Source organism: Panulirus ornatus, chromosome 6 (assembly GCF_036320965.1).
Source record: "Panulirus ornatus isolate Po-2019 chromosome 6, ASM3632096v1, whole genome shotgun sequence".
NCBI classification, from domain to species: domain Eukaryota; kingdom Metazoa; phylum Arthropoda; class Malacostraca; order Decapoda; family Palinuridae; genus Panulirus; species Panulirus ornatus.
Window position 1 is genome coordinate 14,385,673 of NC_092229.1, and position 14,455 is coordinate 14,400,127.

General features: G+C 40.3%; 1 protein-coding gene across 19 annotated transcripts in view; it reads right to left on the reverse strand.

Moving 5' to 3' along the window:
- LOC139749073 (uncharacterized) overlaps window positions 1-14,455 on the reverse strand; it is a 298,095-nt gene that overhangs the window by 24,367 nt on the left and 259,273 nt on the right. For all 19 annotated transcript variants that reach the window (XM_071662556.1, XM_071662560.1, XM_071662551.1 and 16 more), the window contains one exon: window positions 3,714-3,819. In XM_071662556.1, the coding sequence (XP_071518657.1) occupies window positions 3,714-3,819 (106 nt within the window). The remainder of the gene's footprint in view (window positions 1-3,713; window positions 3,820-14,455) is intronic.

The following is a 14,455-nucleotide window of genomic DNA, read 5'->3' on the forward strand; positions in this document are numbered from 1 at the left end:
TCTCTATCAACTCTATCATATGCCTTCTCCAGATCCATAAATGCTACATACAAATCCATTTGCTTTTCTAAGTATTTCTCACATACATTCTTCAAAGCAAACACCTGATCCACACATCCTCTACCACTTCTGAAACCACACTGCTCTTCCCCAATCTGATGCTCTGTACATGCCTTCACCCTCTCAATCAATAAATATAAATAAATATAAATAATATATACACACAGTCTGTTCTGAATGAGAGGGCTTGGGAAATGAGTCGGCTGTTGTTTGCTGATGATACAGTGCTGGCAGTTGATTCCGGTGAGAAACTGCAGAGGTTGATGACTGAGTTTGGTAATGTGTGCTAAAGAAAACAGAGAGCAAATGTGAAAAAGAGCAAGGTTATTAGGTTCAGTAGGGTTGAGGGACAAGTTAATTGGGAGGTAAGTTTGAATGGAGAAAAACTGGAGGAAGTGAAGTGTTTTAGATATCTAGGAGTGGACTCAGCAGTGGATGGAACCATGGAAGAGGAAGTGAGTCACAGGGTGGGGGAGGGGGTGAAGGTTCTGGAAGCATTGAAGAATGTGTGGAATGCAAGAATGTTATCTCGGAAAGCTTGTAAAGAGAAGGGTGGTGTTGGAAATGAAATGTTAGAGGACAATATGTGGTGTGAGGTGGCTTAATTAAGTAAGGAAAGGGTAGGAGAGATGTGTGGAAATAAAAAGAGTGTGGTTGAGAGAGCAGAAGAGGGTGTGTTGAAATGGTTTCAACATATGGAGAGAATGAGTGAAGAAAGATTGACAAAGAGGATGTATGAGTCAAAGGTGGAGGGAACAAGGAGAAGCGGGAGACCAAACTGGAGGTGGGAGGATGAAGCGAGAAAGATTTTGAGCAATCGGGGCTTGAACATGCAGGAGGGGGTGAAGCATGTAAGGAATAAACTGGAACAATGTGGTATACCAGGGCCGATGTGCTATCAATGGTCTGAACCAGGGCATGTGAAACATGTGGGGCAAACCATGAAAATGACTGGGGCCTAGATGTGGATAGCTAGTTCTGGTTTTGGTGCTTTACACATGAGGGTAGAGGGACATATTAGTTAGTTGGGGGTGTGAGTTTGAATGGAGAAAAGTTGGAGGAAGTGCAGCGTTTTATAAATCTAGGAGTGGACATAACAGCAAATGGAACCATGGAAGTGGAAGCCAGTCATAGGAAGGGTGAGGGGGAAAAGGGTATTGGAGCACTGAGGAACTTATGGAAAGAAAGTCCATTATCTGACAGGACAAAAATGGGCATGTTTAAAGATATACAAGTACCAACAAAGTTATGTGGGTGTGGATGAGGATGCTGGATATGTCGGAAATGAAACGTTTGTGGACAATATGTGGTGAACTTTTATTCACAATTTACTCAACTTCATCCTTTCAAATTTGTCTTTTGTTTCCTACATCAGCACCAGGAACAGATGAAGACAGGCTACATTTGCTAACATCCATTCTCTTGCTGTTTGGCACATTGCAAAAAAACCAAAGCCCCCATCCACAACCAGACCCTTAAGATGTTTCCATGGTTTCCCCTAACCACTTCACATGCTCTAGTTCAGTACAACGACAGCACTCAACACCTATATTTTCAATTACTCGATCTCATGCACACCTTTAATCCTTCTACATGTTCAGGCCCTAACCACTCAAAATATTTTTCCCTCAACCCTTCCATCTCCTGTTTGGTCTCCTCTCTACTTCAAAAGCATGTACATCCTCTTTGTCAAACTCTCCTTGCTTATACTCTCCATATGTCCAAATCAATTTAGCACACCCTCTTCAGCTCACCCTCTTCTTATTACCACACTCTTCTTTTACCCTTTAATTCCTTACTCTATCAAACCAGCTCACACCTCATTTTGTCCTAAAACATTATATTTCCATACCTCCACGTAAGAGTATGCTAGAAAGTACAATGCCATGATGTGCATGTCTAAAAACACAAAATATAAGACATCATGAAATCAAAACCGACTCTAAATGATAAAAAAAAAATACTTTTTTTTTTTTTTTGCTTTGTCGCTGTCTCCCGCGTTTGCGAGGTAGCGCAAGGAAACAGACGAAAGAAATGGCCCAACCCACCCCCATACACATGTATATACATACGTCCACACACGCAAATATACATACCTACACAGCTTTCCATGGTTTACCCCAGTTGCTTCACATGCCTTGATTCAATCCACTGACAGCACGTCAACCCCGGTATACCACATCGCTCCAATTCACTCTATTCCTTGCCCTCCTTTCACCCTCCTGCATGTTCAGGCCCCGATCACACAAAATCTTTTTCACTCCATCTTTCCACCTCCACTTTGGTCTCCCTCTTCTCCTCGTTCCCTCCACCTCCGACACATATATTCTCTTGGTCAATCTTTCCTCACTCATTCTCTCCATGTGCCCGAACCATTTCAAAACACCCTCTTCTGCTCTCTCAACCACGCTCTTTTTATTTCCACACATCTCTCTTACCCTTACGTTACTTACTCGATCAAACCACCTCACACCACACATTGTCCTCAAACATCTCATTTCCAGCAGATCCATCCTCCTGCGCACAACTCTATCCATAGCCCACGCCTCGCAACCATACAACATTGTTGGAACCACTATTCCTTCAAACATACCCATTTTTGCTTTCCGAGATAATGTTCTCAACCCACACATTCTTCAAGGCTCCCAGAATTTTCGCCCCCTCCCCCACCCTATGATCCACTTCCGCTTCCATGGTTCCATCCGCTGCGAGATCCACTCCCAGATATCTAAAACACTTCACTTCCTCCAGTTTTTCTCCATTCAAACTCACCTCCCAATTGACTTGACCCTCAATCCTACTGTACCTAATAACCTTGCTCCTATTCACATTTACTCTTAACTTTCTTCTTCCACACACTTTACCAAACTCAGTCACCAGCTTCTGCAGTTTCTCACATGAATCAGCCACCAGCGCTGTATCATCAGCGAACAACAACTGACTCACTTCCCAAGCTCTCTCATCCCCAACAGACTTCATACTTGCCCCTCTTTCCAAAACTCTTGCATTCACCTCCCTAACAACCCCATCCATAAACAAATCAAACAACCATGGAGACATAACACACCCCTGCAGCAAACCTACATTCACTGAGAACCAATCACTTTCCTCTCTTCCTACACGTACACATGCCTTACATCCTCGATAAAAACTTTTCACTGCTTCTAACAACTTGCCTCCCACACCATATATTCTTAATACCTTCCACAGAGCATCTCTATCAACTCTATCGTATGCCTTCTCCAGATCCATAAATGCTACATACAAATCCATTTGCTTTTCTAAGTATTTCTCACATACATTCTTCAAAGCAAACACCTGATCCACACATCCTCTACCACTTCTGAAACCACACTGCTCTTCCCCAATCTGATGCTCTGTACATGCCTTCACCCTCTCAATCAATACCGTCCCATATAATTTACCAGGAATACTCAACAAACTTATACCTCTGTAATTTGAGCACTCACTCTTATCCCCTTTGCCTTTGTACAATGGCACTATGCACACATTCCGTCAATCCTCAGGCACCTCACCATGAGTCATACATACATTAAATAACCTTACCAACCAGTCAACAATACAGTCACCCCCTTTTTTAATAAATTCCACTGCAATGCCATCCAAACCTGCTGCCTTTTATAAAAACTAACCTTGTTCTGTGGTGACTCTGGTGTAATTACTGAAGGTTCCTTGATTGCATGAGGCTCCTTCTTTTCTTTAGTGGGCGTCACCTCATCCCCACTAAGCTTACTGTGACTGTCAAGAGTAAACATCATGAATTAGCTTTATCAAATACTGTAATCTGCAATTTTATAAAACAGATTTTCTATGAAGTGGAAAAAAAGCATATATCAAATTTCAATATCTCTAAGAAATTCACTGGGGCAAGCAGTCTAACACTACTACTAACATACACAAACATACATAATAAAAAGGCATACAAGAATCAACAGTTTGAAGTTTTCTATAAAATTTTACCCATATTCACAAAACATTACTTAAAATATTTAATGTATGAAACACGTAAAACATGCCAAAAGAGAAGAAAGCAGGTATCATTTATTTTATACATCAAACTTGGGATGCACCAGACTGTGAATTTTACCTTCTGGCTGGATAACAGATTTGCTGTACTAAATACCCAACCGGATAGCATGATCTGATGTTCCTGTATACAATCATGACTGTCAGTCAAGCTCAAAGGGACACAAACATAAAAAACATACACAGTGATGATAATTAGTTTCTTTAGCTATACTCCTATTAGTGCACTTTATCAGTTTTGGTTATATTGAAATAATGCTTTCTTAACCCAAAAAATAATGCTGTAGAACATGTTTTATTCAGTTATCTAACAAAATAACTCATCATTCTATTACAGTGGATTATATAAAATTTTTGTCTTTGCAATTTACAGATCTTTCACTGAAATAATCAAAATCTAGATTATAATTTCAGTGTTTGTTTTATATTTTCTGGAAAGATTCAACTGCTGCTTTTTTAATCATGAGCAAAACTTCATACTGTATATATTTCTGCACTGCCTATTTGGATATTTGCAAGTAGGAGAACAAGCAAGGACCTTTTCAAGTTGGTTATACATCGTTTCTGCTCTTCTGACTACCACATCTACTGGGTCTTTGAAAAATGCAGTTTTTCTTCAATAAGCAACATGAACAATTCTGTAGGACATGTATTTTTGTAATCCATCCATTATAAATGCTCAATCAAATCATAATGAGTCTGTCTTGAATGTAAAGACAACTTGTGAAGAAACTCTCATGATACAATATGATACATGTCTCATTGTCTACTCCATAGAAAGGACAAAAATAGTGGTAATGTAGCGAGAAATTACAAAACTTCAAGCTTTAGATGCTTTGGTCACAGCAACTGAATGCAAATAATGTGACCAGCTTTGAACTTCTTCAGAAAATTACTTGCAAGTTACTATGCATGCAATCTCCTTCAGTGTTCTCCAAAATGATGCATTCGGAACATGGTAATGTTTTTGGAGATGAGAGGAGCAGACAACAGAGAAAAGGTGTGAAAACTCCTTTTCATTCACCACAATGGAAAGAAATTTTGTGAATAAGGTGTTTCTGAGTTTATACTGCTAATTTAATATGCTTAAAGCCCAAGTAATCACAAGCCTACTTAAGAAAAAAAAAAATTCCTGAGCTTGCTTGGTCCAAGGATATAAACTTATTTCCATTATCATTATTGTAATATTAAGCACTGGAGGTGAAAAACTCTAGCTTAAATTAATCAAATGAATCTGTAATATATTTTTCTTCTTTAGAAAACAATCAAGCTGAATTGTAGTAGCAACAGGCTCTAAATTTTGGGTTTGTGAACTTCAGAATCTGGACAAGGTATTAGGCTACTGCATGATGGCCTTGAAGGCCACTTTCAAATGTCTGTTCATCTGAGTGTTTTTGTTGCTATCTTATGAAGGAACTGTAGCAACTGGATATTCCAAAGTTTGGTTGCAAGTTGCAGGTACTTCAGTTTGGGCAACATTTTAAACTACCATCCATCTTTAAGAGTTTTTAAATCTGTTTATCTTGTACATTATCATGGGCAAAGGATCTAGGAAAGTTCTTATGCTACCATGTGCTGATGTTGAGAAGGGTTTGTGCTTTTGTTCGTTACTTGTTCATGTGCAAAGCATAGCAGCTAAAGGAATCTGGGCAAGGTTTTATGTATTGCATGTTGGCCTTGAAGACTGTTTTAAGTCCACTAAAGGCTGTTTTTTAAAAGCCTCACAGATTACACTTTAGTTCAGAATAGGCAACTAGCAATCTTAAATCATAAGGAAAGTGCCTCAGGATCAAAGGCTGGATTAAATGGAACCAGAGCCTGGTCTTAAAGGCCGATGTATGCAAACTTTCAAAATTTAGAGATACTAATGCTAATTTTTCCAGTGAAATGCTGGGTAAGCAGGCAAGTAATAAATATATGATGAGTTACGGCATTTTCTTTATAAAACTTAAATTCCACTATCTGGCAAGCTACACTGTCCAATAATCCCTACATAAAACTCTGAAAACAGTTTACTGGCTTAACAAAAAATTTCATTTGGTTTACTCATGTATTTCATGTTTTCTGTACATGGTACCAAGAAATATCTAAATCATACATCATATGCTACTTGTCAGTCTCAAACAAAAGCTTTGTAATTAACATGTAATTGTCCTCATGTAGCTATATACAAGTGTTTCCCATCCCCAAAACAAAAGCATTTAATATCAACACATACACAGAATGACATATGACATACATGCAGGTAAACTAACAAAGGCACAAACAGTGCTGAATTATTCATTCAGCTACACAACTTCAAACATGTATGTACAAACCATGAAGAACAGCATAACTGTCTATTTTGTGGAGGGTACATGGGCTAATGTTGATACATCACACAATATTTGTCATCAAGATAAAGTTTATAAGACCATTCAGAAATATAATAATTTCTTGAGACAAGATTAAAACTCGTGATGGCCCAATATATATATATATATATATATATATATATCCCTAAGGATAGAGGAGAAAGAATAACTCCCATGTAGTACTACTTCACTAATGGCAGAAAAATGTGTGGAAGTCGAGAACATTATCCCGGAAAGCAAAAATGGGTATGTTTGAAGGAATAGTGGTTCCAACAATGTTGTATGGTTGCGAGGCGTGGGCTATGGATAGAGTTGTGCGCAGGAGGATGGATGTGCTGGAAATGAGATGTTTGAGGACAATGTGTGGTGTGAGGTGGTTTGATCGAGTAAGTAACGTAAGGGTAAGAGAGATGTGTGGAAATAAAAAGAGCGTGGTTGAGAGAGCAGAAGAGGGTGTTTTGAAATGGTTTGGGCACATGGAGAGAATGAGTGAGGAAAGATTGACCAAGAGGATATATGTGTCGGAGGTGGAGGGAACGAGGAGAAGAGGGAGACCAAATTGGAGGTGGAAAGATGGAGTGAAAAGGATTTTGTGTGATCGGGGCCTGAACATGCAGGAGGGTGAAAGGAGGGCAAGGAATAGAGTGAATTGGAGCGATGTGGTATACAGGGGTTGACGTGCTGTCAGTGGATTGAATCAAGGCATGTGAAGCGTCCGGGGTAAACCATGGAAAGCTGTGTAGGTATGTATATTTGCGTGTGTGGACGTGTGTATGTACATGTGTACTGGGGGGGTTGGGCCACTTCTTTCGTATGTTTCCTTGCGCTACCTCGCAAACGCGGGAGACAGCGACAAAGTATAAAAAAAAAAAAAAAAAAAAAAAAAAAAAAAAATATATATATATATATATATATATATATATATATATATATATATATATATATATATATATATGTCAGTGTGTGTGTGTGTGGGTTACTGGACTCAACATGCTCTAAATCACACTGCAAGTGACAAGTCACCTATGGTGAGACTGTATCAATGATACAGAGAATACATCAAAAACTTGCCTGAGGGACTTACTCTTTACTAAACATTTCATGGAGGATGCCAAGGTAATCTTAGAAGAATGATGATTATATCAGCTTACAGAGTTGTTGTTTGAGATTAAACCCCCCTACAGCTCAGAAGGTGCTGCCCCTATGCTCTAGGGCAGCCCATCAGTGGTGAGGGACCTAAGCACTGGGCCTAGGGGGTTGGGCTTGTTATCCCATCCAGTCCCCACGAGAGCCAGGCTCCCTCAGTTAGCTTACAGGGGGACCTAGACAAACTCCAAGGTTGGTTTGATAAGTGGCTAATGAAATCTGACCCATTAATGGCAGAGTAATGTGGCTGGAAACCAGTAATTACCTACCTCTACTGTACAAGGAGTACAAGAACAATCATAGAAGCTCTTGATTTTCTATATGCTGTTTTAATTAACTATGTCCTCAGTCATACTTTTCCATTCATCCACAATACATTATAAAAGTATTTCCTTGTCTCTTTTTTAAAAAGTGTCTTGTTTAACTTCAGGTTACATCCTCTGGTTGCTCTATCCCTAAATCCCTTGAAGAACTGATCATTATCCATGCCATCAGTCTATTAAATGACACAAGGGTTGGGATAAGGTCACCCCTCGCTATTTTCTTTTCCAAGGTGGCAAACTCATAGCCTCTAGTGTCTTTTCCTATAACACAGCTCTCTTTATTCTGGTACCATCTTTGTTGCCCTCCTCTCAAGCTTCTCTATAAGATCTGCTTCTTTACAAGCAATCAACAAACTTTATCTTAATCTAGTTTTGGCTATATGTAGGATATAAAAACCTTACTAATCATTTCCCTATCAATATGCTTGAAAGCAATTCTGATACTTGTCTCCCCTTAACCTCTCTCTGAATGTAGGGGCTCTAGCAACAAGTTAGGGGTGACGTCAACTCCCAAGTCTTTCTCATACACGGAATCCTGAAGCTTAACTGCTAAGGAATAATAATATTGAGGCCTTCCTTCATTCTGTCCCTTTCCCATTACTTTGCTTTAGGTTAGGTTGAATTTCATTAACCATATATCAGACCATCTTTCGAGACTGGTTTTGGGTCCCCATGTAAGCTGATGCAATCTTCCTCACTTTTCACTTCCATCATGACCTTTGTATTATCTGCAAACATTATCAGGTACGAGTCCATACTTTTAGGGAAGTCTTTACAAAGATCAGTAATGATATTGGTCCCAGAACTATGGCACTCCACATCTTGACTCATTTGAAAAAAATTCCTATGACATCTGACATGTGTCCTTTGTTCCATTCACCAGGATAATCCATCCAAGGAAGGAGTTTCCCACTTATTCCTGCCTAATGATCAAGCTTGTAAATCAGCCACCAATATGGTACAGTGTCAAGATATACTTAGCAGTGCTGATACACACAAACCACCTAGTCATACATTCTAAAAGCTGATTGTCTTACAGAAATCTAAGAGGTTTGTTACACATGACTTCCCCCTAAAACCATGCTGTTTCTCACTAAAATAGTTCCTTTTTTATTGATAGACATCTACATGCTTACAATTACTTCTACAAGAACTTAAAAATGAAAAAGGGCGCCTACACAATTATCACCCTGAAGTATATAAGCTACAGCTATTCTTGTGCCAAACCTGTCGTTGAATCTCCAAGGCCACTGAACTGTTAAAGAGGCAATCAGTTTGCTGGCAAATAACCTAAGTGCATAAAAGTATGGATAAGAAAATGTTAAGTAAACTATTCAAAACATGGGCCTAAAGTTTTTTTTTTTTTACTTTTCAGCGCAAAGACTTAACCCAAAATTAGAGCAAACCAAACCTAGACTAAGGCAAAGGTCTAAATATCTGCCTACTATCAAAATGATAAGGGGTGACTGATTACAGCTTTCAAGCTTCTATGTCATCTGGACAATAACGACAGAACTGTTGTTCATCATATGCAATTACAGAGTACCCAACGGTGCTAACATGTCGATTGTTAGAAATAATACGGGGCGGTTTTAATATACGGTTAGTGGACTGAAGAGCTGTTTTGGTGTACGGGTGTTGGACAGGTGGAACAATATGTGATGAAATTGTGGACGCCAGCATTTTACAAACTTTCAGAGGCCTGGTACTTGATGATACAGAAAGTTCAAGAAATGTGGTGCCACGAAATGTAGAACTCGTTCTACGCATTACATAAAGCTGCATTTAAAGTTACTTTATACCAATTACTGTGCATCCTATCTTTCCTTCCGCTAACCTAGATCTGTGATCCACCAATACAAGTCTATGCAGAGTTGAGTGCCTTCTGGCTACTCAAGCTTACAGAATCCACCTACCCAACGTTTTATCCATGACGGGTTATCTTTTGTAGAAATCTACATGCTACAGCTCCGTATTCTCTGCCCTTTGAAACCATGTTACATATTGAGGGAAATGGTCTTTGCACAAGCATTCATCCATCTAATTTCCGGTTTCAAACATTCTTCCATTATTCAACAGAAAATTCGACCCCCTCTCCTCCCTCAGCTTGTTAGGTTAAATCTAAGTACAATTTATTCATTCATTTTGTATTAAATGCCGCGAAAAACGAGTCGCAGGCGGCGTCTAGAAACAAACCAAGCCTTAAAAAAAAAAAAAAAAGTTAGGGTGGGGAAAGCCAATCTTCATGTGATCTTACACACTGTCTTGTCGCTGAGAACTGACTTGCAGTTCATTTCTTCCCAACACATTTTCTTACAACTGGGCACAATTACTCTTTTCCAACTCATTTCCAATAACCTCGCTTTCATCGAGTTCCTAAGCACCTCTGGAAGCCTATGTTACTGAACTCTTCGTAACTTGGCGAATTCCACCCACGTTATTCATCTTAACATGGACCACGATCTCCCACATGCCTACACGTCTTTTCTAAAAATCTCAATCCCTTTCATGGTCGCCCTCATGCACATCTCACTGTCGGCGGTTATACGCTCACTATGAACATAATTCGTGTGGGTCCACCTCAATGGATGCTCTTCAAAAGCGTCATTAAGATTCGTGTGTACTGGATAACATCTGCCTTCTTTGCTCTGTGTACCTGAATATGTACAAGTGAATGTCTCCAGTTAGTACAAAACCACACTCTTCTTATCAACCAAACAACTAATCATATCAGCATATCATGTCCTACCAATCAGGATCAATTTGCAGCACTGAATTATTTCGTAATTAAAATTTCAGTGAAAATCACATGGTCAGTTTTTAGCAAACGCTATAAATCGTATCTATTAAAACAAATGCATCCTGTTATACAAGCCTATGAGTTACGAGAGGGATGAAAAAGCAGAAAACTAAATCTAAAAACTCATGAAAGAAACCTTTATTCAAAGAACAAGCTAAGGCAAACAGAAAGGCTGCAATAAATGTTATGTAACACCAAAGCAAACAGAACCTGTGTGTATCAGGCGTCATCTGCGGCGGGCTATGCGGGGACGAAGACGTCTCGGTAGTGTCAGGTTGGCTCGAGGTTTTCCGAGAACGTTTGTGACGTCGGGACACGTAGGAAGCAACAATCATGTACAACACTCCCAGCCCCACTGCTAGCAAGCAGGGTATAACTTGCTTGGAGACATGACCCCCAGAAGCCCCCTTCGCGCCCATACTGACTAGCAGAATAACAACTGTGAGCCCGTAACGGAACATCCTTAGCACTGGACTGCTAGGCCTGCCCAGCAATAACAACGCGTCGGTATTAAATTGGGCTTTACAATTCACAATCTTACATCTTTCACATTCTGTGGAATTAAGGCTCAAGTTAAATGACCTAGATAAGGATAGGCTTATATTTCAGGTTATCAGTATGACACAAAGCTTGTAAGATGGCCCGTCATTTGTATTGCTAGACTAGCTTTGTATAAGAGCCCCAGTTATTATATAGGGGCTTTTCACTACATTTATTTTTCATTCTCTTAATAACGCTCCGGTTGAATGGCCATGATATGAGTTGGCTTATATATCAGATTTACAATATGACACTATAAGCTTGCGGGTAAGATGGTTATTCGCTTTGCTTTCATGCAACGTCGCACTGTCGTATAACCTATGGCGGTTTCTGAATCTAAGCACCAGTGTTTTCTTCTCAATTATTTACAGAATAATTACGATGACTGGTCATTAAATAAGTCATAAGACCCAGACTATGCACAAAATACGCACTCGTAAATGCTTCTTGCACAAGTCGCAACCTAAACTAAACTGTCTTCCTGCGTCGGCACTTTTCTGCAGATGTTTTGAATTACCAACTAATGTTCATAAATTCCACAACGATTGTTTTGTTTGTCGTCAGATTCAGCAACTGCCAGACTTCTGGTCCAATGATTGAAAAAAAAGTAGTAGCCGCTGCAGTAGAGGTCCGTCACTATGGCCGCTAGTATGTTACGTGAGCCTTTTACACGGGACTTTACAAGGCTTCAATGGTCGTCCCCTTACGAGGAACGCCCAGCGTCTACTGGTGCAACATGTCCGCTAACTGCCACACCGCACGCAGCACGATAACATTATCGTACTGGATCCAACCTTTGAGCATTTGCGGGACTTCAGAATCTGTGATAATTTCACCTTGGCCATACAAGTGCAAGCTTACACGTTACGATGGGAAGCATTACCAGCGGTATTACGTAAAGAGATGTGGAAACCTATACAAAGCCTGTTGTAAGGGTGACTGGTGAGGGAGGCTCAAATTGTTCTTAAGAAACAAGAGCAAAAATACCAGTAGTAATGTATCTGAACAAAGAAGTAAAGCATGTTTGTATATGTCGCGGCTAAAGCCAAGTTCGAGATGGTGTGCTATGGCGAGGTGAGGCAGAATTGCGACAGAAGCTTGCACAGCTCAGCCTCCCTAAACTTTTCAGCCGTGCGCTTGTTGATGGATCGCCCCTAACCTCGCAAGTATTCTTGTCCTCTACGGGCCTCACAGAAGCAAACGCCGCACGCAACGCACTGACCCACCGCAGATTCACAATGTTCAGTACACCAATTCTCCGTACGCCTAATTTGCACAAATCATACGTCAATCGAGGATCACTGCTGAACACCAAAAGCAGAATTTATCCTTAAACAGAGACTCGTTTCAGAGGTCATTTTCATCAGAGAGGGCGCGAGTAAGGGGTATAGCGCGTTGGCAAAGGTGCGCCGGGCTCGGTGTTACCGGCAGTACTGGGCGGGTCTCTCAGCGATGGCTGGGGCGAGCACTACGCCCTCTGTGCCCACATGCCCGCACGTGAGCTGCACTCCCTTTAACCACGTGCGCCACCCAGGGGCGTACAAGTCGCCTGGCGGCTAGGCGAAGCACGTCAAAATAGCGCCGGCCGCTGCCTATTAAAATACACCCAGCACTAGGGCAACGCTGGGTTAATCATCCCCACTTTATCGAGGGAGGAAGCGCATGACGCCATTTCCTCTGCCTGATAATGCTGGGACCCTCCCACAGTTGTGTCATCACTAACGTCAGTGTCAACAACAGCGTCTTAAAAAACCACAATCATGCTCGATCCAACACAAAAGATAGTAGTGCGTGGGCGACCGTGTGGCAACAACCTTGGAATCGACCATTGTAGGTGCGCCGCCAGTCATGCCAGTAAGTGGCGGAATGACGTACACTTACATTTGCAAATATTATTCTCATACTTCACGTGCATACACACCAGTCTTTAGGGAATGAAGAGCAACAGAAGGCTTCGGTACATTGCTGCTGTGCCAACAGTTGCCAAGATCCAAATCAAGATGGTTGTTACCTCACAAGGAGCCTCATGGACACATGAGATGAACGCACGCCCTCACACACATAAAAGCTGCTTTAACTAAGCTACGCATAATGTTTGTGGCAACAGGAAGCTTAAATCAGGACGGTCGGTGCCAATTATCCTGACTTAATACAGGTCGGCCACGCACACTAATTACCATGCTCATCTCTTCTCCCTCTTTTCCCCATCCATTTATACATACACACACATACAACATATATATATATATATATATATATATATATATATATATATATATATATATATATATATATATATATATAGTGTGTGTGTGAATGAGGTTTGTCATCCATGAACTAATTACAGTAAAAAGGACCTTCCCAAAAACTGGCATAATATTTTCAAAAGGCAGACGATACTACTACTGAGTAGATTCATTTACAGGGGTTTATCAGTGGATTTAATATCAATTAATATCCCATTAAATGGGTGCTTCTTATACTGGTTGAAGTGCAATTTTTCACAAGTTCAATGGCATTATATGTAAAGGAATTATGTAGAAGGCTTCTGGCGGACATGAAGCCTATTCAATACGGATGGGTAGAAACCTGATAACTTTCCATCGCCATGTTCGGTCCAAACCGACCCTATCGTGATCCTGATTTTTTTTACCTGACCGTACAACGCACGACTCTGCTGCTTGGACAGGTTATAACCATGTATTTCTGAAAAATATATCCTTACGATATAATCAATCTTGGGTCATGTTATTCATGTGACCTCTGACTTTTCATCATGAATAATCAAAATATAGCACAGCTTTGTCTATTCAAATGAATACCTGTAGAACCTAGCTAAACGAAATAACCATTTAATGACTATCTGTACAAAGTAAACCCACTAACCATGGAATGACGTAGACACGCAAGCACGTAATTTTATTTTTTCATGAACCAATCTGGACCACTGGTTGGTCATTTTAGGGAAAAAATGGTCATCTATGCTTTAAGTGATTGCTGATCTATATCTTAACGGTAGCAAAATCAATAAAGTCGGGGAAAGCAATGGAGTATGTTAATCTCAGAGCTGCTAACACTCGCAAAATATTCAAGGCACGTAGTGATATGCTGAGTCCGCTGATCAAGCCAGGAAGGCCACATAAGCAGCTTACTCGCAAAAATCAAATTGAGGAAAACCAAACGGC